The 23438-nt window shown below is 55.2% G+C and overlaps 1 protein-coding gene across 5 annotated transcripts in view; it reads right to left on the bottom strand.

The window, feature by feature from the left end:
* Nucleotides 1–314: 314 nt before the first annotated feature.
* The window catches only part of FHOD1 (formin homology 2 domain containing 1), a 68390-nt gene continuing 45266 nt past the window's right edge, over nt 315–23438 (bottom strand). For all 5 annotated transcript variants that reach the window (XM_075009249.1, XM_075009248.1, XM_075009247.1 and 2 more), the window contains 10 exons: nt 22219–23006; nt 20541–20693; nt 18777–18959; nt 18118–18237; nt 16985–17146; nt 16592–16782; nt 15401–15593; nt 15160–15322; nt 1637–1813; nt 315–1192 (listed from right to left, as the gene is read on the bottom strand). In XM_075009249.1, the coding sequence (XP_074865350.1) occupies nt 1110–1192; nt 1637–1813; nt 15160–15322; nt 15401–15593; nt 16592–16782; nt 16985–17146; nt 18118–18237; nt 18777–18959; nt 20541–20693; nt 22219–23006 (2213 nt within the window). In that variant the 3' untranslated portion in view covers nt 315–1109. The remainder of the gene's footprint in view (nt 1193–1636; nt 1814–15159; nt 15323–15400; nt 15594–16591; nt 16783–16984; nt 17147–18117; nt 18238–18776; nt 18960–20540; nt 20694–22218; nt 23007–23438) is intronic.

Here is a 23438-nt window from a genome sequence, read left to right on the forward strand (position 1 = left end):
AGCCTCCCTCCCACCCCGCTGCGGGCCAGGGCTGCACACACCTGGCTGGGAGCAGACACCGCTGGAGCTCACTCCCCTTCGCCTGCCTTCCCCGCCTACTTTAGCTCAGTGCCTGCCCGCCCTGCACCTCACCAACCAGCCCGGGGCTGAAAGGGGAGCGGGGCCCAGGGAGAGGGCAGGTGCCAGTGCCCCAAACCGGTGCAGCTGGCCAGCCCCAAACCCAGGCCCCGTGGGGACAGGCGCAGAGCCAGCCAGGCAGGAGGTGCCAAAGACAGGAGAGCGGGGCTCAGACGACTCCAGACACAGCTGAGATGGGCAGTGAACAGCAGCTGCTTTTATTCAGTCTGGTGGGTACCTTCCCCCGCGACCACGGCGGCCCCCGCAGCCCCAGCATCGGGGAGGGCAGCTCAGTGCACACCCCTCAGCTCCCCACAAGGGGTCAGCGTGCAAACCCCAGCCTGCCGCCCCACAGCAGCACACGCTGAGCCCACCCATCAGCAGCAGCCAGGCAGGGCCCAGCCGTCAGGGAGATGCTACTCACGCCCTAATGGGGCTGGGGCGTCTCAGAGCAGTCCTGGATTCTGGAGGCTTACTGGGAAAGCCAGGCAGAGCTGGAGGCAAAGCCAAGGAGCAGCCGGCCAGGGGATGGGAGCTGCTGTGATCGCAGGGCTGTGCAGCCCAGCCATGGCCAAGCCTCTGCCGCAGCCAGTGACACCTTGCAGGGCCCAGCCGAACTAATCCCCGGCATACGTCCCACTCGCCAGCTAGCAGCAAAGGGCTGGAAGGCTGCAGAGTCCCTGCATGCAGCAGGGATGGACGGGTGGCGGGGAGGAAGCAGCAGCCACTGGCAAGGGAGTAGCACCAGCAGGAGAAGCTGAGGAGCTGGCAGGACAGTGATGTTAGCTGAGCTGAGGCGCTAGCCCCAGGGTCGGGGGCTGAGGCGCCCACCCTCCCACATAGGCCCTGCCCTCTGAGTGCCTTCCTCCAGGCCACCGAGCGCGGTCCTGGGCAGGCGTGGCTCCTGCTCGGTGTGGTCACAGCCTTGCTCGCCGGAGCAAGCAGGGCTTCGCAGGCTCCGGGCAGGCTCCTTCCGCAGCCCCGGGCAGCGGTCACACTTCCACGCCAGGGGCCCGCACCAGGCCCAGTGCCTGCACCAGCTCATCGCTCAGGCCACTCTTCAGGGTCCGCCTCACTGGAGAGACAGGCAGGAATTAGGGGGTGTGGCCAGAAGGGCACAGGGCCCACAGGGCACCCCCCCGGGCACCTGAGCCGAACGGCCACCGCTCTAGGACATGGCCAAATGCTCTGCCCAGCCTGGCAGCCGAGTCCCACCCCCGCTCTGCAGGCTCGGGGCCAGCCCAGACGCCGCGCTCTGCAGGAACAGCGGAAGGCAGCCTGCGCAGCCCCGCCAGCACCAGCCAGCCGGGGGCTGCAGTGAGCCCCAGCCTGCCCCTGCCAGGGCACTATGCCAGGCACAGCTTCTGGCTCCGCCTCCCACACGCCTGGCAGAGAAGAGCAGCTGGGGGCCATTCCAGCTGTTCCCCAGTGTCTGCAGTGGCTGGCAGAGGCCCCCCTGCCCAGCTGAGTGGTGCCGCAGCAGGGCTGGTCCTGGTCCTGGCCCAGGACAGGCACTTACGGGACTTCCTGCTGATGCGGGACCTCTTGCGCTCCTTGGCGGCTCCGGGCCGTGGGGTGGTGCTGTGAGTCACAGACTGCACCAAGCGATCCATGATTTCATCTGAGGCATCGGCAGGGGAGCTGGAGCCGTCGTCCTGGGCCACAGGGCCACTGGAGGGACTGGACTGGCCCACACCTGCCGAGGGAGCACAGGAACATCAGCCTGGGGACCGGAGCTGCTGCTGGAGGGCAGCCAGTAACAGCTGCCGTGCTCGGCTCTCTCCCAGCGCTGCCCTCCCGCCAGCCCACGCTCTGCTATGCCCACCTCCCCCCATGGCAGTAATCAAGCTCCCTCCTGCCAATCCCAAAGGAGCCCAGGAATGGGGCAGCCCAGGACCACTGAGCTGGGCAGCCAGAGCCCCGGAGTCATGCTCCAGGAAGGAGGGGCTGGGCCTCCCTGTGACATGTCCCCCACAGGGCACAGGATGGCAGGGGTCCCCCACCCCACCATGTCCTCTAAGGGGAGGCATGTTTAGGTCGCAGGGCCTTTCGCTCCTGCAGGCAGCACCACCGAGCATCCCTGGCAGCTCACAGGCCCTCGTCAAGGCCCTGGGGCCAGGCGAGACTCCAGCTGAGCCCGTGAGTGGCAGCAGGCAGAGTGTGCAAGGGTGAAGGGCCAAGATCCTGCTCACACAGTATGTTGGATTTTGGCTACAGCCTTATGTCAAAGAATTTTGAGCAAAAGTTACACGAAACAGGCCCCAGCCCTTTCGCTCAAAGTGAGCCAGGCACGGCCCATCTTCACAAAAGTTCACTGTCGTTGCGTAGTACAAACCTCCAGTGTGAAAGCAGTAACTGGGGCTTATCTTGAATTATAGCATTGTAATTCATTGGAAGGGGCCTGTGTAATGGAGTGGGGGAAGTGCATGTGTGAGTCAGGCTGGATGTCCGAGGCAAGCAGCAGCTCCCAGTGGCTAAGGATGACCCTGGGGCTACAACTGGCAGGTGACACCTCTGCCTGAACAAAGAGCAGGGAGGAGCTGAGCTGGGTTTTGAATCGGGGGCGGCAGTTAGAGGCGAGGAGAAGGGAGAGCTGGAAGGCAGCCAGCCTGAGGAGGGGGAAGCTACACCCCAGAGGGGCACCCCTCGGGGTCTTCTCCCCAGGACGGGTTGGAAGGACTGTCTCTGGCTGCTATGCTGTTGCTTCTGTGAGAAACTGGACATCTGTTGCCTAATAAACCTGCTGTTGTACCTGCTGAGTGAGAGTCTCTCCTGCCAGCGGACGGGGTGCAGTGCAGGGGGACCCCTGAACCCCATCACAGCCTGCGAGTCTGGTCTTGGGTGGACGAAAGAAAGATAACAAGTCTCCCTCAGCCCAGGTCAAGGAAAGGTCTAACACGTCAACATGACTGATGGAGTCTGCCCTTCAGAGATGCCAATCTGACTCCACAAAGGGGGGCAGCATTTATAACTGTACCGACACACGTATTACTTATTTGCTCCTTGGTGTGTCAAGACCATACAGGAATGTATCTCCAGGAACACCTCCCACAAGCTGTTACCTGACAGTCCTACAGAGTAGGAATTGGAATCTATCTTCTACAAGAGAAATCTTCAGGGATAAAACGTTTGTATTCACATGTAAACCTGAGCCATGGGCAGAGCACTTAGGTGATCTCTTAGCTAATTGGCTTATTTGTACTCAGTGTCTTGCTGGTAGCATCTGTCCGGGGCTCTTGGGAAATGCCCGTCCCCTTTGCTTCCCGACGCCCATTGGTGCCCTATATAATTCATTGTAATCAGCCGTTTGTCGGTCTCAGGGACCCTCACCGGCGAAGTGACACTCCGCCAGCTGTGCACAATGAAGGCCTTGCGCTGGAATCTACACGGAGCCACACTTGTGCTACTTCAGAACAGCGATGAGGATGGGATCCACGTTTGTGAATGGACTGGCAGCCAGAGACTGAAATCCAACGCAAGGCGAGTATGTTTTCATTTACCATCTCCTTGGGCTAGGGCCAGAACTCTCGTGCGCCCTCAGACACGTCCTGCACCCGCTTTTAAAAATTCAAACGTCAAGGAACCTGGATGCGTGTAACCCAAGCACAGGCTCACAAAGGGAACCACGCGGGAAGTGGGACGAGCACAAGAGGGCTAGATATACCGTTTAATTAGGGGTGCATTACAGAGGATTTGGACAAGCCACCAGCAAGTAACTGGTTGTGAGTTAAGCCCAGAACTGGCTGGGTACTCAAGCAGCAGGCAGCGCAAACCGGTGGCCCCACTTCCTCACCGCACGTAACACTGCAAGTCCTGACCGAGCACCCGCCATCAGGTACATACCCTGGAATAGTACAAGTCCCCAATAAGGTGGGTAACTGTGTGAATCAAAACGGCAGTGTGTAAGGGGGAGACGGACATCCCCCATAAGGCTGCCAGCTGTGGGGTCTGCGACCAGAGTGCAAGGGGGAGACGTACATCCTCAACACAATAAGCAGTTGCGGTGCGTAAAAGCCATGGCATCTAAGGGGGAGGCGAAAGTCAGCCCACGGGAATACCTGGAGTACAAATTCGTAAAAAGCGGGCAGGCTGTAGTTAAAAAGGCAGCCAGCTCTGAAGCAGAAGTGGTCCAATGGTGGAATGATCAGAAAAGTCACAGAACAGACCAAGCGGTGACAATACTCGGTACCCTCAACATACAGAAAAAAAGAAATTAAAGGCTGAAAAGCTAAAACTGAGGCATTACAAAATAAAAATCTGCAAAATTATAAAACCCTCCCTAACAGTAACAGAGGGGGAGCCGGGCTGGGCTATACACTATCAAAACAAAAAGCAGTCAAGTAGCACTTTAAAGACTAGCAAAATAATTTATTAGGCGATGAGCTTTCGTGGGACAGACCCACTTCTTCAGACCAGAGCCGGACCAGAACAGGTGTAACTGGCAGGCAGACAGGGAAGCACCCAGAGCAGGATTAAGAGAATCCAAGTTACAATGCCAGGTAACTACCCCTTGGATCAAGAGAGGGAGAGCCTGAGACAACCACAAAACCACCAGTAAATTACCTGTGGGAAGAGCTGGCTGTGGGGGACAGGGCAGACGGATCAGAACCCCCTCCGTATATGCTCCCTTACGAGCTATCATTTCAAGGGCAGATTCCAGGCATTGCCAAGGATGATGGAGGGTGGCCACGGGGACCAGTTGCCCCGGGCGATCAGGCCCCAATTAACACACACTTAAGGAAGCTCAGAAATGTTAACGCAGAGGGTGGGCCTGCCTGGGGATGGTGGATGGAATGCACCCAGGACTACCGCCTCTTTACCCCACAGGAAAAACAGGCTTTGCTGTCTGATCGGCCTGAACTTAGATGTGATAACAAAAACGCTGAGTACTGGGACAAAACCGGATGGCCTGACTGAAATACATGGCCTATATAAAAGGATGGTCACATCCTCGCAAAGGGCAAGTGTCCCAGGGACGTGTGTGACAATTTAGACCATAAATGGAAAGGTGGGCGCTGGGCTGAGAATTACCCTAGAGCAGACCCTGATCACAATCCAGCTCCGAACCCAGACTCCAGTAGTACAGCCGACTTTAGGGCTGCGCTTTCTGCAGCTCTGGGAGTTCAGGCCTTGCAAGCAGTAACCCAGCAGAAAGGGGAATGCCCTGTGCCGAAAGAAGGGGAATGCGTCCTGCTCCTGTTCAGGCCTGGATGATATAACATCCAGAAATCATAAGGTGTTTCTTCAAATCCTAGAGGAAGGGCTGTTTGCAGATCACCAGGCAGTCCTGGCTTTAGTCATCTCGGGTGGAGATTCACTTCAGTGGCAAAGAAATGGGCCATAGATCTAGAGAATCGAAAGAAAAAGACGGTGGCAGCAACCATTTCCTCTGAGGAGGTGGAGGTGATCCAAGCAACAGGAACGGGTATTTGCTGCATTTGTAACAAGCCAGGGCATCAGGCATGTGACTTTAAAGACAGAAAGGAAACTAAAACATGCAGCAATTGTAAAAGGAATGGCCACACCAGGGAGAGTTGCTTCTGCCTGGGGCGGGGGAGGGAAGGATAGAATCATAGAAGAGTAGGACTGGAAGGGACCTCGAGAGGCCATCGAGTCCAGCCCCCTGCCCTCATGGCAGGACCAAGCACTTTCTAGACCATCCCTGAAAGCCATCTATCTGACCTCTTCTTAAATATCTCCAGCGATGGAGATTCTACCACCTCCCTTGGCAATTCGTTCCAGTGCTTGATCACCCTGACAGTTAGGAACTTTTTCCTAATGTCCAACCTGAACCTCCCCTGCTGCAATTTCAGTCCATTGCCTCTTGTTCTATCCTCAGAGGCGAGGAAGAACAAGTTCCCTCCCTCTGCCTTATGACACCCTTTTAAATACCTGAAAACTGCTATCATGTCCCCCCTCAATCTTCTCTTTTCCAAACTAAACAAGCCCAATTCTTTCAGCCTTTCTTCATAGGTCATGTTCTCTAGACCTTTGATCATTGTCATTGCTCTTCTCTGGACCCTCTCCAATTTCTCCACATCCTTCCTGAACTGCGGTGCCCAGAACTGGACACAATACTCCAGCTGAGGCCTAACCAGCGCAGAGTAGAGCGGGAGAATGACTTCTCCTGTCTTGTTCACAACACACCTGTTAATGCATCCTAGAATCATGTTTGCCTTTTTCGCAACAGCATCACAGTGTTGACTCATATTTAGCTTGTGGTCCACTATAACCCCCAGATCCCTTTCTGCCATACTCATTCCTAGGCAGTCCTTTCCCATTCTGTATGTGTGACCCTGATTGTTTCTTCCTAAGTGAAGCACTTTGCATTTGTCCTTCTTAAACTTCATCCTGTTTACCTCAGCCCATTTCTCCAGTTTATCCAGATCCTTTTGAATTATGACCCTATCCTCCAAAGAAGTTGCAACCCTTCCCAGCTTGGTATCATCTGCAAACTTAATAAGTGTACTTTCTACGTCAATATCTAAATCGTTAATGAAGATATTGAACAAAACCGGTCCCAAAACAGACCCCTGCGGAACCCCACTAGTTATACTTTTCCAGCAGGATTGAAAACCATTAATAACTACTCTCTGGGTACGGTTATCCAGCCAGTTGTTCACCCACCTTATAGTAGCCCCATCTAAGTTGTATTTGCATAGTTTATTGACAAGTATATTATGTGAGACCGTGTCAAATGCTTTACTGAAGTCTAGGTATACCACATCCACCGCTTCTCCCTTATCCACAAGGCTCGTTATTCTATCAAAGAAAGCTATTAGATTGGTTTGACATGATCTGTTTTTAACAAAACCATGATGGCTGTTCCCTAGCACCTTGCCACCTTCCAAATGCTTGCAGATGATTTCTTTAATTACCTGCTCCATTATCTTTCCTGGCACAGAAGTTAAGCTGACTGGCCTGTAGTTTCCCGGGTTATTCTTGTTCCCCTTTTTATAAATGGGTACTATATTTGCCCTTTTCCACTCTTCTGGAATCTCTCCCGTCTCCCACGATTTACCAAAAATGATTGCTAAAGGCTCAGATACCTCTTCTATCAGCTCCTTGAGGATTCTAGGATGCATTTCATCAGGCCCTGGTGATTTGCAGACATCTAATTTTTCTAAGTACATTTTAATTTGTTCTTTTCTTATTTCAACTTCTAAGCCTCCCCCTTTTCCGCGAGCACTCTCTATGTCAGGCATTCCTTCAGATTTCTCAGTGAAGACCGAAACAAAGAAATCATTAAACATCTCTGCCATTTCCAAATTCCCTGTTACTGTTCCTCCCTCCTCACTGACCAATGGCCCTACCCTCTCCTTGGTCTTCCTCTTGTTACCAATGTATTTGTAAAAAGCCTTCCTGTTTCCCTTTATGCTTGTAGCTAGTTTGAGCTCATTTTGTGCCTTAGCCTTTCTAATCTTGCTCCTGCATGCCCGTGTTGTTTGCCTATATTTGTCCTTTGTAATTTGTCCTAGTTTCCGTTTCTTATATGATTCCTCTTTTATTTTGAGATCATGTGAGATTTCCTGGTTAAGCCAAGGCAGTCTTTTGCCATGTTTTCTATCTTTCCTACGCAGCGGGATAGCTTGCTTTTGGGCCCTTAATAATGTCCCTTTGAAAAACTGCCAACTTTCCTCAGCCGTTTTTCCCCTCAGTTTAGCCTCCCATGGGGCCTTACCTACCAGCTGTCTGAGTTTACCAAAATCTGCCTTCCTGAAATCCATTATCTCTATTGTACTGTTTTCCCTTCTACACTTCCTTAGAATTGTGAACTCTATGATTTCACGATCACTTTCGCCCAAGCATCCTTCCACTTTCAAATTCTCAATAATTCCCTCCCTATTTGTTAAAATTAAATCTAGAACAGCTTCCCCTCTGGTAGCTTTTTCAACCTTTTGGTATAAAAAGTTGTCTGCAATGCAATCCAAGAATTTATTGGACAGTCTGTCCCCTGCTGTATTAGTTTCCCAACATATACCTGGATAGTTGAAGTCCCCCATCACCACCAAATTCTGGGCCCTGGATGATTTTGTTAGCTGTTTAAAGAAAGCCTCATCCACCTCTTCCACCTGGCTAGGGGGCCTGTAGTAGGCTCCTAGTAGGACCTCATACTTGTTTTTTACTCCTCTGAGTCTAACCCAGAGACTTTCAACCCGTCCATCTCCTACGTCCATCTCCACCTCTGTCCAAGTGTGTACATTTTTAATGTACAAGGCAACACCTCCTCCCTTCTTTCCCTGCCTGTCCTTCCTAAGCAGGCTGTACCCTTCAGTACCAATATTCCAATCGTGAGTATTACCCCACCAAGTTTCTGTGATGCCAGCGATATCATAGTTGTATTCATTTATTAGTACTTCCAATTCTTCTTGCTTATTTCCCATACTTCTTGCATTTGTATATAGGCATCTCAGACATTGATTTGGTCTTGCCTCCCGGTTTTGCCCTGGCCCTCTTTTTACTCTCCCAGTGTAGCCCATACTCCCTCCCATTTCAAGTTCATCTCCCAGGTATCCATGCACTCCACTTACCTGCAGGCTTTGCTCCCCTGCCCCCGTCAAACCTAGTTTAAAGCCCTCCTCACTAGGTTAGCCAGCCTGTGTCCGAATATGGCCTTCCACCTCCTCGAAAGGTGAACGCCATCTCTGCCTAGCAGTCCTTCCCGGAAAAGGATCGCGTGGTCAAAGAAACCAAAGCCTTCCTGGCGACACCATCTACGCAACCAAGCAGTCACCTCTAGGATACATCTGTCTCTGCCTGGGCCCCTACCTCTGACAGGCAGGATTGAAGAGAACACCACCTGCGCCCCAAACTCCCTGACCCGTGCCCCCAGAGCCCTGAAGTCACTCTTGACGTGCTCAGCATCACACCTCGCAGTATCATCAGTGCCCACATGGATGAGAAGCATGAGATAGTAGTCAGAGGGCCGGATAATCCTCAACAATGCCCGCGTAACGTCTCAGATACGGGCCCCCGGCAGGCAGCACACCTCCCGAGATGAAATGTCAGGGCGACAGATGGGCGCCTCCGTCCCCCTCAGAAGAGAGTCCCCGACCACCAATACTCTACGTTTCCTTCTTGCAGGGGTGGCAGGAGACTTCCCAGCCTTGGGGGTACGAGGCTTCTCCTCTTCTGTACGGGGTAATTCTTGGTCTCCTGTATCGAGTACAGCATAACGGTTTTCCAGTACCACGGTGGGAGGGTTCTGAGCAGGGGTGGGACACTGCCCTCTGCAAGAAGTAACCAGCTGCCAGTGTCCACCCTGGTCCACCTCCTCCAGTGGTTTATCAGCCATCCTGTGCACTGGGAGAGTTACCTCCGCAGTCTCCACCCGAATACTATCCAGGAACTGCTCATGGACTCCGATACTCCTCAACCTGGCCACCTCCTCCTGTAGCTCCCCCACCTGCCGCCTGAGAGCTTCCACCAGCAGGCACCTTTCACACTGAATATTCCCCTCAGCCTGGGTATCAGGAAGTGGGAACGGCAAGCCACAGTCCTTGCAGAACCACACCAGGATCTGGGTAGAAACATCCATGGTCAGGCAGCCTGTCTGGCTACAGGATGGGAAGGCCCGTGTCCAAGTAAGCAGAATAAGACCCATAAAGCTAAACCCCAAATCAGGAGCAGACTAAACAGATCCAGGAGTTGCTCAAACTCCTGGCTATCAAATAGGACATAGCAGCCTCCATGACTGGGACCATGGACAACCCAAGGATGCTTCTTAACGCACGAATAAGGGGCCAGTGGTACAAAATGTCAATAGACAAGGGAGCCTCAGTGTCAATAACCAGCCAAAACCTCGCACTGACCGTGGAACCATACTGCTCAAAGGGGTAGGAGGCAGGAGATTAAGAGCAACCCTAAGTCAGCCAGTAGAACTAGAAATTGATGATATGATCACAGTAGGCCAAATCTGGGTTTGCCCTGAGCAGGGGGGATACCTTTTGTGGCACAGATCTCCTTAAGGAACTCGGAGGAGTGATTAGTCCTAGGGCCAGCAGTGTTGAGTGGACTGGGGTGTAGACTAGCTCCACACCAGTCTACTCTATCATCTACCCATTCTGTGTGGGGTCTGCCTCTCCTATTCGAACCATCCATTATGCCAAACACCAGGGTCTTGATTTTTCATTCATTCTGCAGAGATGCCTGAACAGCTGTAACTTCCATTGTATAACCTTCTGCAGTAGGTTCTCTTCCGGCTGTGTCTTCCTATGTAACTCCTCGTTGGTGACCTTCTGCATCCATCCTATTCTCAGGATCTTTCTGTAACAACTCCTCTTGAACACTAACATCTGTCTCTGCAAATCTTTCATTACGACCCATGTCTCACATCTGTACAACACGCTGCTGAATACACACGTTTTCAAGACGCTTGGCTTCATGTTCCTACTCTCATTACTTAAACCCCTCGCAGCCCCAAACCGCCCCCCACCTACCTCATATGAACTCCACTGCTGCCACCCTGCTACCACTGCCAACTCCTCTGCACGGCTCTCCTCAGCTCTCCTGTTCCCTTCTCCCACCTACAGCACTGGCAGTTTACTGTCCTGCCGTGCTGAAATGGGACTCACCGTAATTGGTTTTATGGCTAGTTTTAGGGCAGGGACTGGGAGCTGGAGAAGTGAGTGGCAGCAGTGGTGGGAACCTCAAATGGCTCCTTAAAAAGCCACATATGGCTCAGAAACACCCAGCCAGCAACCCTTAGAAAATCTAATGGGAACCCACATTTTGGGTCAAGACCCAGAAGTTGGGAATCCCTGGTCCAGATCATATGTCATGTTGCTCCCCAGATACACGAACTTCTCCACATTCTCTAGTTCTATCCCATCTACACTGATCTTCCTTCCTACTTCCTTATCTGCAAGTACCATTGTTTTTGTTTTATCGGTGTTCATAATCAGTCCGTACCGCTTCCTTTCCTCGTTTAGCACCTGCACCGTTCTCACTAGCTTCTCCTCATCTTCCTCAACGATAACCATAGTACCTGTGAACCTCACGTTGCTAATTCTCATCCCATGCACTGATATCCCTTCTTCCTCTTCTTTGATCTTATTCATCACTCTAAGTGCATGATAAAGATACTCAGCAACATCGATCTCGTCGTGTACCTCTACGCGTTCTAAACCAACTTCCCAGCTCTCCGCACGTTCTCACAGCTGCTTCCGCATTGTCATTGACACCCTTCAACAACCTTACCCGTCCGCTATTCACCCCGTACGACTCCAACACCGCCCAAGTTACTTTCTGATTTATACTGTCAAATGCCTTCTGAAAATCGCCAAAGCAATTGTACATGTTCTCGTTCTTCCACTGAGCTTTCTCCGCTATCACTCTTAGTGCCAATATCCTCTGCATGGTACTTCTATCTTTCCTGCACCCCACCTGCTCATCCGCTAGATGTTCTTCTACCCGCAGTCTCAGTCTCTCTCAGTATCATCATCAGCACCTTGCCTATGCCAGTCCCAAGCCTGGATAAAGGAAGAGGGTTGGTCAGAAGAGTGAGGGTGCGCTGATCGTAAAACAATACGAATGAAATCTGATGCCAACGCGACTAACTGATAAAAGATGCCGGCTCGGACATTGCCCAGATAAACAAAGTCTGTGGCACTAATCGAGCAATCGGGGTTGGGTCAATAAGTTGGCTACTGAAAGAAGATTACAAGTTACACAAATACTATCAGGTGGCACGTGGAACACCTGAACATGGTGGGTGACTGGAAAGAGCTGCTTTGAAAGGAGATGGAGAGATACCAATGTGAAATACTTCGACTGGCAGAGATGCATTGGATGGCATTGGGAGAGATGTATGGTTACAAAGTCACTTGGTCGGGGAATGAAACAAAGCATCAGATAGGAGTCAGATTCCTTCTTTGCAAAAGAGTTAGAGGAGCATTGTTGAGATACAGCGAGCGCAAGAACGATGCTCGTGAGATTCAAAGCAAAAGCGTTCAACGTCTCGGTCGTTCCGGCGTACAAAGCACATCAGCAGTATCCAATTAAACCTGAAGCACGACAGGCAGTTAAACGTATACTTACAGACTTAGAATCTCAGGGAGCGGTTAGGAAAACTGCCTCTACAATTGACCCTCCGATATGGCCCATTCGGGAGCTGGATGGGACCTGGAGGGTTAACTATAGACTGTACTAACCTTATCCGGATGACTTCAAAGGCCCACCCGATCATGGTAAGTCCTGCCCTTATCCTTAACCTGCTAAAACCAGGACTCTCACTATTTTCAGTCCTGAATGTAGCAAATGAATTCTGATGCATTCCCCTTGTGAAAGAAAGTCCGGTAAAATGCGCATTAATGGTGGATGACCAACAATACACCTGGACCCATGTTCCCCAGGGGTTCCATAACTCTCCCTCCATCTGGGAGGGAAGGCCTGTTGACTCTGAGTGGGGCTTACCACTTAGGGCACAAATGGTGGTGACCCCGGAAGCACGGCAAGCATTTGGCAGATGATGACCTGGACTAGAATGCCCTCAATTGGAAACAATTAATCAAGTTAAAGAAAGACTAGAGCCACCTGACCGGGTATCACGCCCCGTCCAGATCCTCGTCCCAGAGACGGAGCTAATGACGGGACCAACTCTGCCGGTCTTCTCCTCGGTGATGTTCCGTAACTACAGGGCCGAACGCAGATCCCCTTACGGGAAGTGAATAAACTATGTGCAAGAGTCAGGCCCGAGAAGGGTATAAACATTACAAGCCTGACAAACCAAACTGGCGAACGCCTAACCAGATAGGACGGGGGAATAATGGGTACCATTGAGGGATGGTTTGGTGCAGGTAACTCTGTTGGTAACTCTTATGCCATTGCACAACAAGCTAGTCAGAGAGACTGGATTGAACTAGAGCTGGCAGATGCCGTGATGTCTAACGCCTGGGGAGGACTGGATACAAACCAGGAGAGTCGACTGATTCTCAAAAGCGTAAAGGACCTGTCGAACTCTGCGTCTGTCTCACTGGATGTAACAAAATATTTGGGACAGAGACTGACTAATCTGTTAATAAATGGAACAAAGATAAAGGAACTGGAGACTTGTTGTAGAGCGAGACAAATGTTGGCAATTACCACTCAAGGAATTGCGACAGACCTCCTGGACAGCCAGGTCCACCTGCCCCTCATGGAAGTAGCAGAGCCCTCTCTCCCGAGCATCCCTCCATGGGAGTGGGGAGACAGAGAATCGATGAGGGCCCAGAGACCAGCGTGGATGGGTCATAGCATAATCTTTCATCTCAGAGTGCCCTTGGGCATCCCGCACTTGCACCCAGCAAGAATGGTAACCTCCCTGCCAGTGTGGAGGAAAGGGCAGGTAATGGAAATAGAGGGCACTGGATACTCTGAGGTTGTCGGAAAAGCACTGTACACCAGCAAGTGCTGCACCCCTTCTGATAAAGAAATCTTACGTGCCTGCCCATATGATACTCTATCTAGGTTCGAGGTGGCTGTCACCGATGGACTAGTGCATATGGGGCTGGTCCAAATGAATAATACTGACTGGTGTGTGATTGCCCAGAACCACTCCATCGATTTAAATGGAACGCCCTGCCTCTCTATACACGCATCCGTGTATATGATGGTCCCGCGAAGGACAATCCTGACCGTTGATGGGACACGGCTCTACCATACTCCACCAATGACAGGTAACCTAACATCGGATCCAGAATGGCATCACGGCAGTAAGTATCGGGAGGTGGTTCTTTGGGCCCTTCAGGAGAAGATGGAGGAGTTGGTGGCTAAAGCCCAGAGACACCTTGGGGAAGGCCGTCCGAGGTACACTCGGATGGGTGAAACCATGGACCAGGCCAATGTTAAACACACAAGAGCACTGAGCCACGCAGTGGAGGTCAGAACAATGATTATGGGCACTACCGTCTCGGGTGACAAACTACCATGGGGATGGATCTGGGAGCAATTCTGCCCAATTGTGCAGGAAGTGTCCATTTTGACATTCCTGCTGGCGTTACTGCCTTACTGACTCTTCCGAAGTAAGCTGAACATGTTACAATCATTGTGTCTGACCTGGTGGACAGGGTATCCCAAGGGCCAAAAGGAGGGACTGAAGGGCCAAGATCCCGATAGTGTAGTATGCTGGATTCTGGCTACAGTCTTTGTTCAAAATTCTTTAACATAAAGTTACACGAAACAGGCCCCAGCCCTTTCATTCAAAGTGAGCCAGGCACTGCCCTTTTTCACAAAAGTTCGTTGTCATTCCTTAGTACAAACCTTCAGTGTGAAAGCAGTAATTGGGGCTTATCTTGAATTATAGCATTGTAATTCATTGGCAGGGGCCTGCGAGTCTGGTCTTGGGTGGATGAAAGGAAGATAACAAATCTCCCTCAGCCCAGGTTAAGGAAAGGTCTAACACGTCAACATGACTGATGGAGTCTGCCCTTCAAATCATGTCCTTCCATTATGACTGATGGAGTCTGACCCCACAAAGGGGGGGCGGCATTTGTAACTGTACCGACACACGTATTACTTATTTGCTCCTTGGTGTGTCAAGACCATACAGGAATGTACCTCCAGGGACACCTCCCAGAAGCTGTTACCTGACAGTCCTACAGTCTAGGAATTGGAATCTATCTTCTACAAGAGAAATCTTCAGGGATAAAACGTTTGTATTCACATGTAAACCTGAGCCATGGGCAGAGCACTTAGGTGATCTCTTAGCTAATTGGCTCATTTGTGCTCAGTGTCTTGCTGGTAGCATCTGTCCGGGGCTCTTGGGAAATGCCCGGCCCCTTTGCTTCCCGACGCCCATTGGTGCCCTATATAATTCATTGTAATCAGCCGTTTGTCGGTCTCAGGGACCCTCACCGGCGAAGTGACACTCCGCCAGCTGTGCGCAATGAAGGCCTTGTGCTGGAATCTACACAGAGCCACACTTGTGCTACTTCAGTGCCCACAGCCCAGTGCATCAGGTGAGCTGGGCTCTGCTCTGGACTGAGCGGGGCCCTGGCACACTCCCAGCTGAGCTGCACACAGCCCCCGCCACAGGGCAACGCTAGGCTGCCCACGCACTCCCACCTCGGCTGGCCCTGCTGCGCCGGTTGCGGGGCTCGGCGGCCGAGCTCAACACGCTCTTCATCGTCTCGTGGCCTGCCTCTTCCTGCTGCTCCGGGGAGGCAGACCCCACGCCTGGAGAGGGGCTCGTCTCAGGGCTGCCAGCCACACCAGAGAACCGCTCTGTCTGTGGAGAGAGCAGAGGGCCAGTGTGAGGGCAAGCACAGGGCTCAACCAGGCCCCCCCCACTCCAGGGACCCCGTACCTCCGTGATCATCCGGCCCCGGGTCTTGTTCCTCTGGCGGTAGGCGGCCCGTTTGCGCTGCTGCTGCAGGACACGCTCGCGGCAGGTGCGGTACTCCAGGGCGAACTCCCGCAGGAGGCGGCAGAACCAGGTCACCTTTATATCCCGCGCCGCCGCGGGAGGGTAGCCCAGGAAGAGCAGGAAGGAGTGGAACCTGCCAAGAAACAGGGCAGCTGGAGGCAAAGGGAGGGCAGGTGGGCCCACGACCCAGCCCTAACCCTGCCTGTGCCCAAGCTACAACAGGGGCCATCTCGGGCTGCTCTGACGCCCACTGCACAGAGGCGGGGGGAGCCCTAAAACCAGCCTGGATACCCTTCTAGTCCCCTCCCCTCCACCTGCTCGGGACTGGCCACACCCTCCGGGTCCACCAACCCCATCGCCTCCTTCCCCCTGCCAGCCCCAGGACTGGCCACACCCTCCGGGTCCACCAACCCCATCGCTTCCTCCCCCCCGCCAGCCCCAGGACTGGCCACACCCTCTGGCTCCACCAGTCCCGTCGCTTACTTCCTCCCCGCCCCAGCCCCAAGACTGGCCACACCCTCCGGCTCCACCAACCCCATTGCTTCCTTCCCCTCCCCCCCAGCCCCAGGACTGGCCACACCCTCTGGCTCCACCAATCCCGGTGCTTACTTCCCCCCCAGCCCCAGCCCCAAGACTGGCCACACCCTCCGGCTCCACCAACTCCGTCGCTTCCTCCCCCCGACAGCCCCAGGACTGGCCACACCCTCCGGCTCCGCTAATCCTGTTGCTTCCTTTCCCCCCCCGCCCCCCAGCCCCAGGACTGGCCACACCCTCCGGCTCCACCAACCCCCATCGCCTCCTTCCTCCCCAGCCCCAGGACTGGCCACACCCTCCAGCTCCACCAACCCCATCGCCTCCTTCCTCCCCAGCCCCAGGACCAGCCCCATTGCTTCCTTCCTCCCCAGCTCCAGGACTGGCCACACTCTCCAGCTCCACCAACCCCAACACCTCCTTCCTCCCCCAGCCCCAGGACTGGCCACACCCTCCGGCTCCACCAGCCCCATTGCTTCCTTCCTCCCCAGCTCCAGGACTGGCCACACCCTCCGGCTCCACCAACCCCATCGCCTCCTTCCTTCCCAGCCCCAGGACTGGCCACACCCTCTGGCTCCACCAGCCCCTCCCAAGACCAACCTGTGGAGCACCCGCCTGTGCACCACCTGCAGAATGTGGACCTTCTGGGAGCTGTCCTTCAGGAAGTCCGTCAGCTTGCTCTTCAGGCCTGGTTTGACCTCGTGCTTGGCAATGGCCTTCAGATTCTCCCACGATGCTTTGCACTGTCGGTCCAGCTGTCTCAGGCTTTCCAACAGCTCATCAAAGTCCACCTGAGGCAGGAGAGAAACTGTGCACTTGGCTGTGGCTGGCCCTGGGATCCCCGTGCTGCCCTGTACCTCCACATGGCCTCTCCAGACCTGCAGAGGCCACGGAGCCTCGCCAGGCTCAGGCACTGGTCCCCAGTAGGCAGGGCAGGGCAGGGCAGGGCGCAGCATGGGGGGAGCCAGGACTCAGCCCCAGCGTGCGTCATACCTTGGCCGAGCGGGTGATGGCTGGAATCTCGGAGTAGAGGTCACTGGTTTGGGGGAACCTCTCCACCACAATGTGGCACAGGTGGTGCAGCAGCGACTGGCGGTGTACTGTGTCCTTCACCTCCGAGACCTTCTCCAGGTAGCTCAGCTCAAAGCCCTGGCTCTGAAACCCACACACCAGCTCAGCATGCAGCCACAGCCACGGGCAGGGGAGCCCAGGTCACCCCGCCCCACTCCCTGGCTCCAATTATCCGCACCCTGCTGCTGCTCCTGCCTGGTGCCTCCCCAGCCAGGCTCCTGCACCAGCTTCTGCTGGGTTAGGGAGGAGCTGGTCACTGGCATGCCAGGCTCGAGGGTGCAGCCTGCCCCAAGGTCCTCCCCGGCAGGGTACGCACTGGCACGGCCGCCATACCACCTGTTCAACCCAATTAAGCTCACCCCTTCCAGTCATTCCCGATCCCCCTCTCTGCTTGGCAATGACCCAGCTGGGGCTGCTCCCTGGAGCCCTGACTGCCTGCACCTGGGCACGGCTGCCTTGCACACAGCCTAAGCCCCACCTGGTCTTCCTTGGTGGGCACCAGGCAGTGGGGTCTAGTGGATGAAGTGCTCATCTGGGAGCACAGACACCAGCCTGCTGTGTGGCCCTCCCCTCTCTGCCTCAGTTTCCACCCCCCTCTCACTAGCGGGGACAGGGTTTGCCTCCCCCAGTGCGTTGGTACGGTACCAGGTGCAATCTCAGCCGGGCCCAACACCTCCGTCCCACAGATAACTACCTGCCTCGCCAGCTGCTCTGACTCAGTGGACACCAACCTGCTCCCCCTTACGCTTCCTTGCGTGGATTTCACCTGACAAGGCCCAGGGTGTGTTCTACAGCAACACAACACACCAGTGCCCCGCACTAAAATCCCGCCCCCTCCCCGCCAGGCACTGGCCCCCTGCTGCCCTGCAGGGCCCCCCCGCCAGGCACTGGCCCCCTGGCTTGGCAACTTCGCCCCAGGCACTATGTTCCTTGTTACACACACTTCCTGCTCTCTTACACAGCCTTCCGGTCTGCTGCCCACACCTGGGGACACTCTGCACCTCTTCCAAGGCCTTGCTCCCAGGAGCCCAGACGCTGCTCCCTCTGCCCCTCACCTGGGAGCTGTTGAGGAAGTTCCCCATAGCCAGCAGGGTAGCCAGGATACACCGGAAAGTCTGGTTTTTGGCCAACTGTTCCATCCCGAGCTTCAGGTCAAAGAGAGGCTCTGCAACCTCCTGAACAGGAAACGGTGCTGCTATCATGGGTGTTAAACGGGCAATGGCCAGCGCCCGGCTGGCAGCCTGTGCCCTTGTGGGCGGAGGCATTCACCGCTCTGCCAGAGAGCCAGGGACCCAGCCACAACTGTCTCAGGGCCACTCCCACAGGCCCGAGGGCAATGCCACAGAAGCTCACTGACCATGCATCCAGCACAAGGGACACAGAACTCACCCGAAAAAACCCATCCCAGCCACGGGAATCCCTGCGCCTGGGAGATTCCACCACCAGCCCCTGCAGGGCCAGCCTGGGCCCTTTACCATCAGCTGCTGAATTTGGCAATACCAACCCTGTCCGAACCAGAGAGCAGGCAGGGACAGAAGTCCCCTGGGTGTGCACACTGGCAGCCCAGCATCCCAGGACCCAGCAGGGGTGCAGAGATCCAGTGGGAACGCCCTCTCGGGGAAGGTGAGGGGAATTTGGATCCTTAGCAGACCCCAGTCGGTGTGTGCGCCATCAGGATGGTTGAACTGCGGAAGGGACAGAGGTCGGCCGTTACCTGCTCCATGCTCTCGTAGTCCAGCTTGAACGCCCACAGCTGCAGCCGAGGCGTGAGCGCGCTGATGGAGGCGAGGGTGAGCAGGAACTGCTCGGCCGAGCCCAGGGGTACATCAGGGTTGGCTAGCTGCGCCTCCTCAATCTTCTGCTTCTCCTCCTCCGTGGGAGCCATGGTGAGGATTTTCTGCAGGGCACAGGAGCTGCGTGTCGGAGGCGGTGGATTGGGGCATTTGGCTGCAGCGGCAGCTTTAAAGGATCGCTGTGATGAGGTGCCCATTGGAGTGGCTGTGGCCACCTAGGAGAGTACTGACACCTCCTTCTCCTTCCCCACCCCACACTGGGACAAGCATCGATGGGTAAGGCCCTACACCCATGTCATGGCCACAACAAACAGCACAGATGTGAAATCTGGTCTTTGGTGCATTTTTAACCTCTATGACACCTATGTCCTGGGGTTGATGGGTGTTGGCCACACTGGGTGGGGTCCTGACCCAAAAAAGAGAGGGGGTGAGGGGGGACGACGACAGTGTTGCAGTATTGCCACCCTCACTTCTACACTGCCTTCAGAGCTGGGCTCCCAGCCAGCAGCCCCCATGCGCCAGCAGCCCAGCTCTGAAAGCAGCACCCTGCCAGCAGCAGCACGGAAGTAAGAGCAGTAGGACTGCAATCCTTGCTAAAATAACCTTGTGACACCTCTGGCAACACTGGTTTGGGTCACAACTCATCCAATTACAGCCTGGTGAAATTCCAGATGGAAACAGCTGTGACGCTGGAGGCCTTCTGACAGGATATGGGGCAACCAAACAGCCTTCAGGCCTACATGTTCTTGGCCCCAGCCAAGTACCTTGGGAGCACCAATGTCCTGGGGATACACGTTTGCTTTTCTGCTGGCTCTGGCTAGAAGAGAACACCAGGGCCAGTGGAGCCAGGGAGTAGGGCTCCACTGTGAGAGAGCACTGTCGTTGCAGTGGGGCTCAGCTGCGAGCAACGGCGACCTGCTTGCAGTCTCACCGCATTCTCCACTCTGCCTGGGCAAGAGGTTGCCCAGCTCGCTGTCCTTCAAGGAGTTGTTAGCGAAGAGCTAAGACAGACCAATCAAGCCCCCTTCCTGCAAAGCTCAGCCACAGGGCAGCAAAGGCCCGAGTACATCAGGGAATCAGAGCAGCACACCCATTCCTCCTCCCGAAACCACAGGCACACCAGGGCCCAAAGATCAAAGGCAAAGAGAGCCCGAGCTGGCTCTGGAGCTGGGAAGAGCTAGGAGAAACCCACCAGCCTGGGACCCACCCTGCCCGCGTTCCCTGAGGAAGGACCAGATAATCACCGGGGCGGAGTGCTGGATCCACTGCTCCCTGGGCCAGCGGGCAGAAGACTGCTGACACCCCAGGGCCCTAGACTGGCAGAGAAAGCCAGAAGGAGATGCAGTGGCCAGAAGCCGGCCAGCAGAATTCAAACGTGAAGGTTTGCAGTGAAGATAATCAACCTAGGCAGCAGGTGACCAGGTGCCGGGGCAGGTTCCCTGTCAGTTGCTGCCTGGTCTAGAGGGGGCTGGGTCAGGCAGAACCACCCTGTGAAATGCTCCAGCTGGGCAGGGCACAGGAGATGCCACACACTGCAAAAACCGGTGTGGCACATACACCCCTGGAGCCAGAGCGCGGCTGGAGAACTCCGCAGGCGAGGGAGGGTGGCTGGCCGGTGCAGGGCAGGGAGATCCTCCAAGCCTGAAGACCACCTGTCTCTTTACTGGGAACAGCTGTAACCTCACCTCAATCCCTTCCTTGTTAATGGCAAACTCGTCGAAGTTGAGAATGGCCACCTTGATCACGTGCGGGGGTGGCAGCGCCGTCAGGCCGATGTTGATGGCGTTGCTCCTCTTGGGGTCCAGGACCACTGTGCTCTTTTTCCCATCAGCAGCTTTCTTGGGGGGCAATGGGAAAGGAAGGGAAAGTGGCTGAAAGGCAGGTGAGGGGCACATGGGCTACCCTGAAACATGGCAACAGGCCTCTGGCAGGATTGCTGCCATAAGACCCCACACCACTGAGTTGTTACAATCGGTGCCAGCTCAGAGGATCTGGGGGAAGGCAAGTCCAACCCACCACCTTCCCATGTAGCCAGGTTAGCCCTTTCTTAACGCTAGCAAGTGAAGAGATTTCAACTTGAGAACCCTAATTTCCGGGCACGGCTTCACAGGCTGGTAGGGCTCACAGCACAGCTACTGTTCAACAGAAGAATGGCCACACTGGGTCAGACCAAGGTCCATCCAGCCCAGTGCCCTGTCTTCTGACAGAGGCCAATGCTGGGTGCCCCAGAGGGAGCGAACAGAGCAGACAATGATCAAGTGATCCCTCCTGTTACCGGTTCCCAGCTTCTGACAAACAGAGGCCAGGGACCCCATTCCTGCCCATCCTGGCTAACAGCCACTGACAGACCGAACCTCCTCAAATACACCTACTTCTTTTTTGGAACCCTGTTACAGTCCTGCGGTTCACAACCTCTTCTGGCAAGGAGCTCCACAGGCTGACTGAGAGCTGTGTGGGAAAAGCCTTGCTATTGTTAGCTTTAAACCTGCCGCCCATTAATTTCATTGGGTGCCTACAAGTTCCTTGTTCACTTTCTCCACACCTGTCGTGATTTTATAGACCTCTATCGCATCCCTCCTAAGTCTCCTCTTTTCTGAGCTGAGAAGTCCCAGTCTCTTTAATCTCCTCATACGGCCCCATTCCCACCCCTTGCCATTTTGGTTGCCCTTTCCGGAACCTTTCCCAGTGCCAGGGTATGTGTTTTGAGATGAGGCGACCACATTTGTGTGCCGTACGCGAGAGGTGGGCGTGCCGGGGATTTAGAGAGGCAATAAGATGTTCTCTAACCCTTTTCAAACAATTCCAAACGTTCTGTTTGCTTTTCGGTGGCTGCAGCACGTGGAGTTGATGTTTTCAGGGAACTCTCCACAAGGGCTCCAAGATCTCTCTTGAGCGGTAATAGTTAATGCCACCATTTACCAGTATTGGAGATCCCATTTTCCAATATAAACTCCTTTGCCTTTATCTACGTTAAGATCCATCTGCCACTTTGTCACTCGGTTTTTGTTTTTATGCTTCTGAGCATTGCCTGGCCTGTGGGCCCAGGGCTGTGACCCCCAGCTCTGGGAAGCCGTTGGGACCAGCCTCTCCTGGATGCCACCAGGAAGGGAGTGGCAAAGAAAACGCAACACACTGGGTCTTTGCTCTACGTTGCTCCCCACCCCCAATCCCCAACACCAGCAGCGTTCCACCAGCAGGCCCAGAGAGCCCTGCACGTCACTCAGTGACGACAGTGAAATAGGTTCTCTATGCAGAGCTGAGGAGGAGCCCCAGGAGCTGGGAAAGCGGCTCAGACTCCCCAGAGCCCTGTGACCCACTGCAGGCTGCTGGTACCGTCCTGCTGGCCCCCATCCTGCTGCTTACCTTGGCACTTGGTGCTTCCTTTACTCTGGACTCAAAGAGATGCTCCAGCTTGGCCGTGTCAACCTCTACCGGCTCCAGGGACGCCCACACGGTGCTCTGGCCAAACCAGCCAGCCCCAGGGCAGGAGCTGGGGTGCTTCAATTCTTTCCAGAAGAGCTTCACTGTCTTCTTCTTCTTGGTGGGGGAATGACCCCCAGGGGCAGGGGAGCCCAGTGACGTGGGAGCGGGAGGGGGTGGGGGCGGAGGACAGCCCGGGGGTGGGGGACAGCTAGGAGGCGGCGGTGGAGGAGGGGGAGCCGGGAGGCCTCCCACAGTCGGTGTCCCAGCGCCAGGAGGCGCAGATAACAAGCTATTTCCCACTGTCCCTTGCTCCAGGGTGTCCAAATCGCCCTCTTCACCCAGGTCGGAGAAGTCCAGGTCTCTGATCTTCAGCAGCACAGGGCCGTGCTCCAGACAGTCCCACGGGAACTCGGTCTCCTTTTTAAAGGGGGTCAGAAGGGCCTGCTCCACGTTCGGAGCCGTGGCTTCTGCCTCGACGCTGCACTGGCTGTGTGGGGGCCCGGCCCAGGCTCTGGACACCTGCCCATCAAGGGCCTTGCCACGGGGCCCGGTGGTCTCCAGGTCCTGAGTGCCTTGCAGCTGTGCCTGGCTCAGCTGGCCCCCAGGCGCTGGTGGGGGCTGGGCAGAGGCTGCTGCCTCGGCGAAGGGCAGGCCCTGCTCCGGCTCCGCTTGCCGTTCGGCATGCTGCGTGTCCTGCCTCAGCGTCTCGTCGGAGAGGCTGCCAGGTCCTGCGGAGGAGCCAGAGGAGAGAGTGTGTCCAGGGCATTCACCCACCCACCCACACGGTTCCACCATCTCCTTGAACCCCAGCCGGCTTCACGCTGCTCCTCTGCAGCCCTGGGCCGGCGCACGGCACCAGGGCGCTGGCCCTGCGCAAGGGGCAGTAAAGATTTATTGACACCTGCCGGGGGCAGAGATCAGACCAGACACCCACTGCCGGCGCCGCTGTTCAGAGTCAGGCAGCTCAATGCTGCAGCCAGTGTCACGTGATGCCCCCACCTGCACCCCTGCGGCTGTGCTGACTGTCCCAGCCCCTACCCAGGAGGGCTCCCACAGGGTGCAAACTGCCATGGCAGGGAGCTGCAGGAGGCACCCAGAGGCGGAAGGTGTGGGGGGCTGGGTCCCTAGTCACCGAAGCAGGTGCATTTGGGGGAGCAGCA

This window comes from Carettochelys insculpta, chromosome 14 (genome assembly GCF_033958435.1).
Source record: "Carettochelys insculpta isolate YL-2023 chromosome 14, ASM3395843v1, whole genome shotgun sequence".
Taxonomy (NCBI): domain Eukaryota; kingdom Metazoa; phylum Chordata; order Testudines; family Carettochelyidae; genus Carettochelys; species Carettochelys insculpta.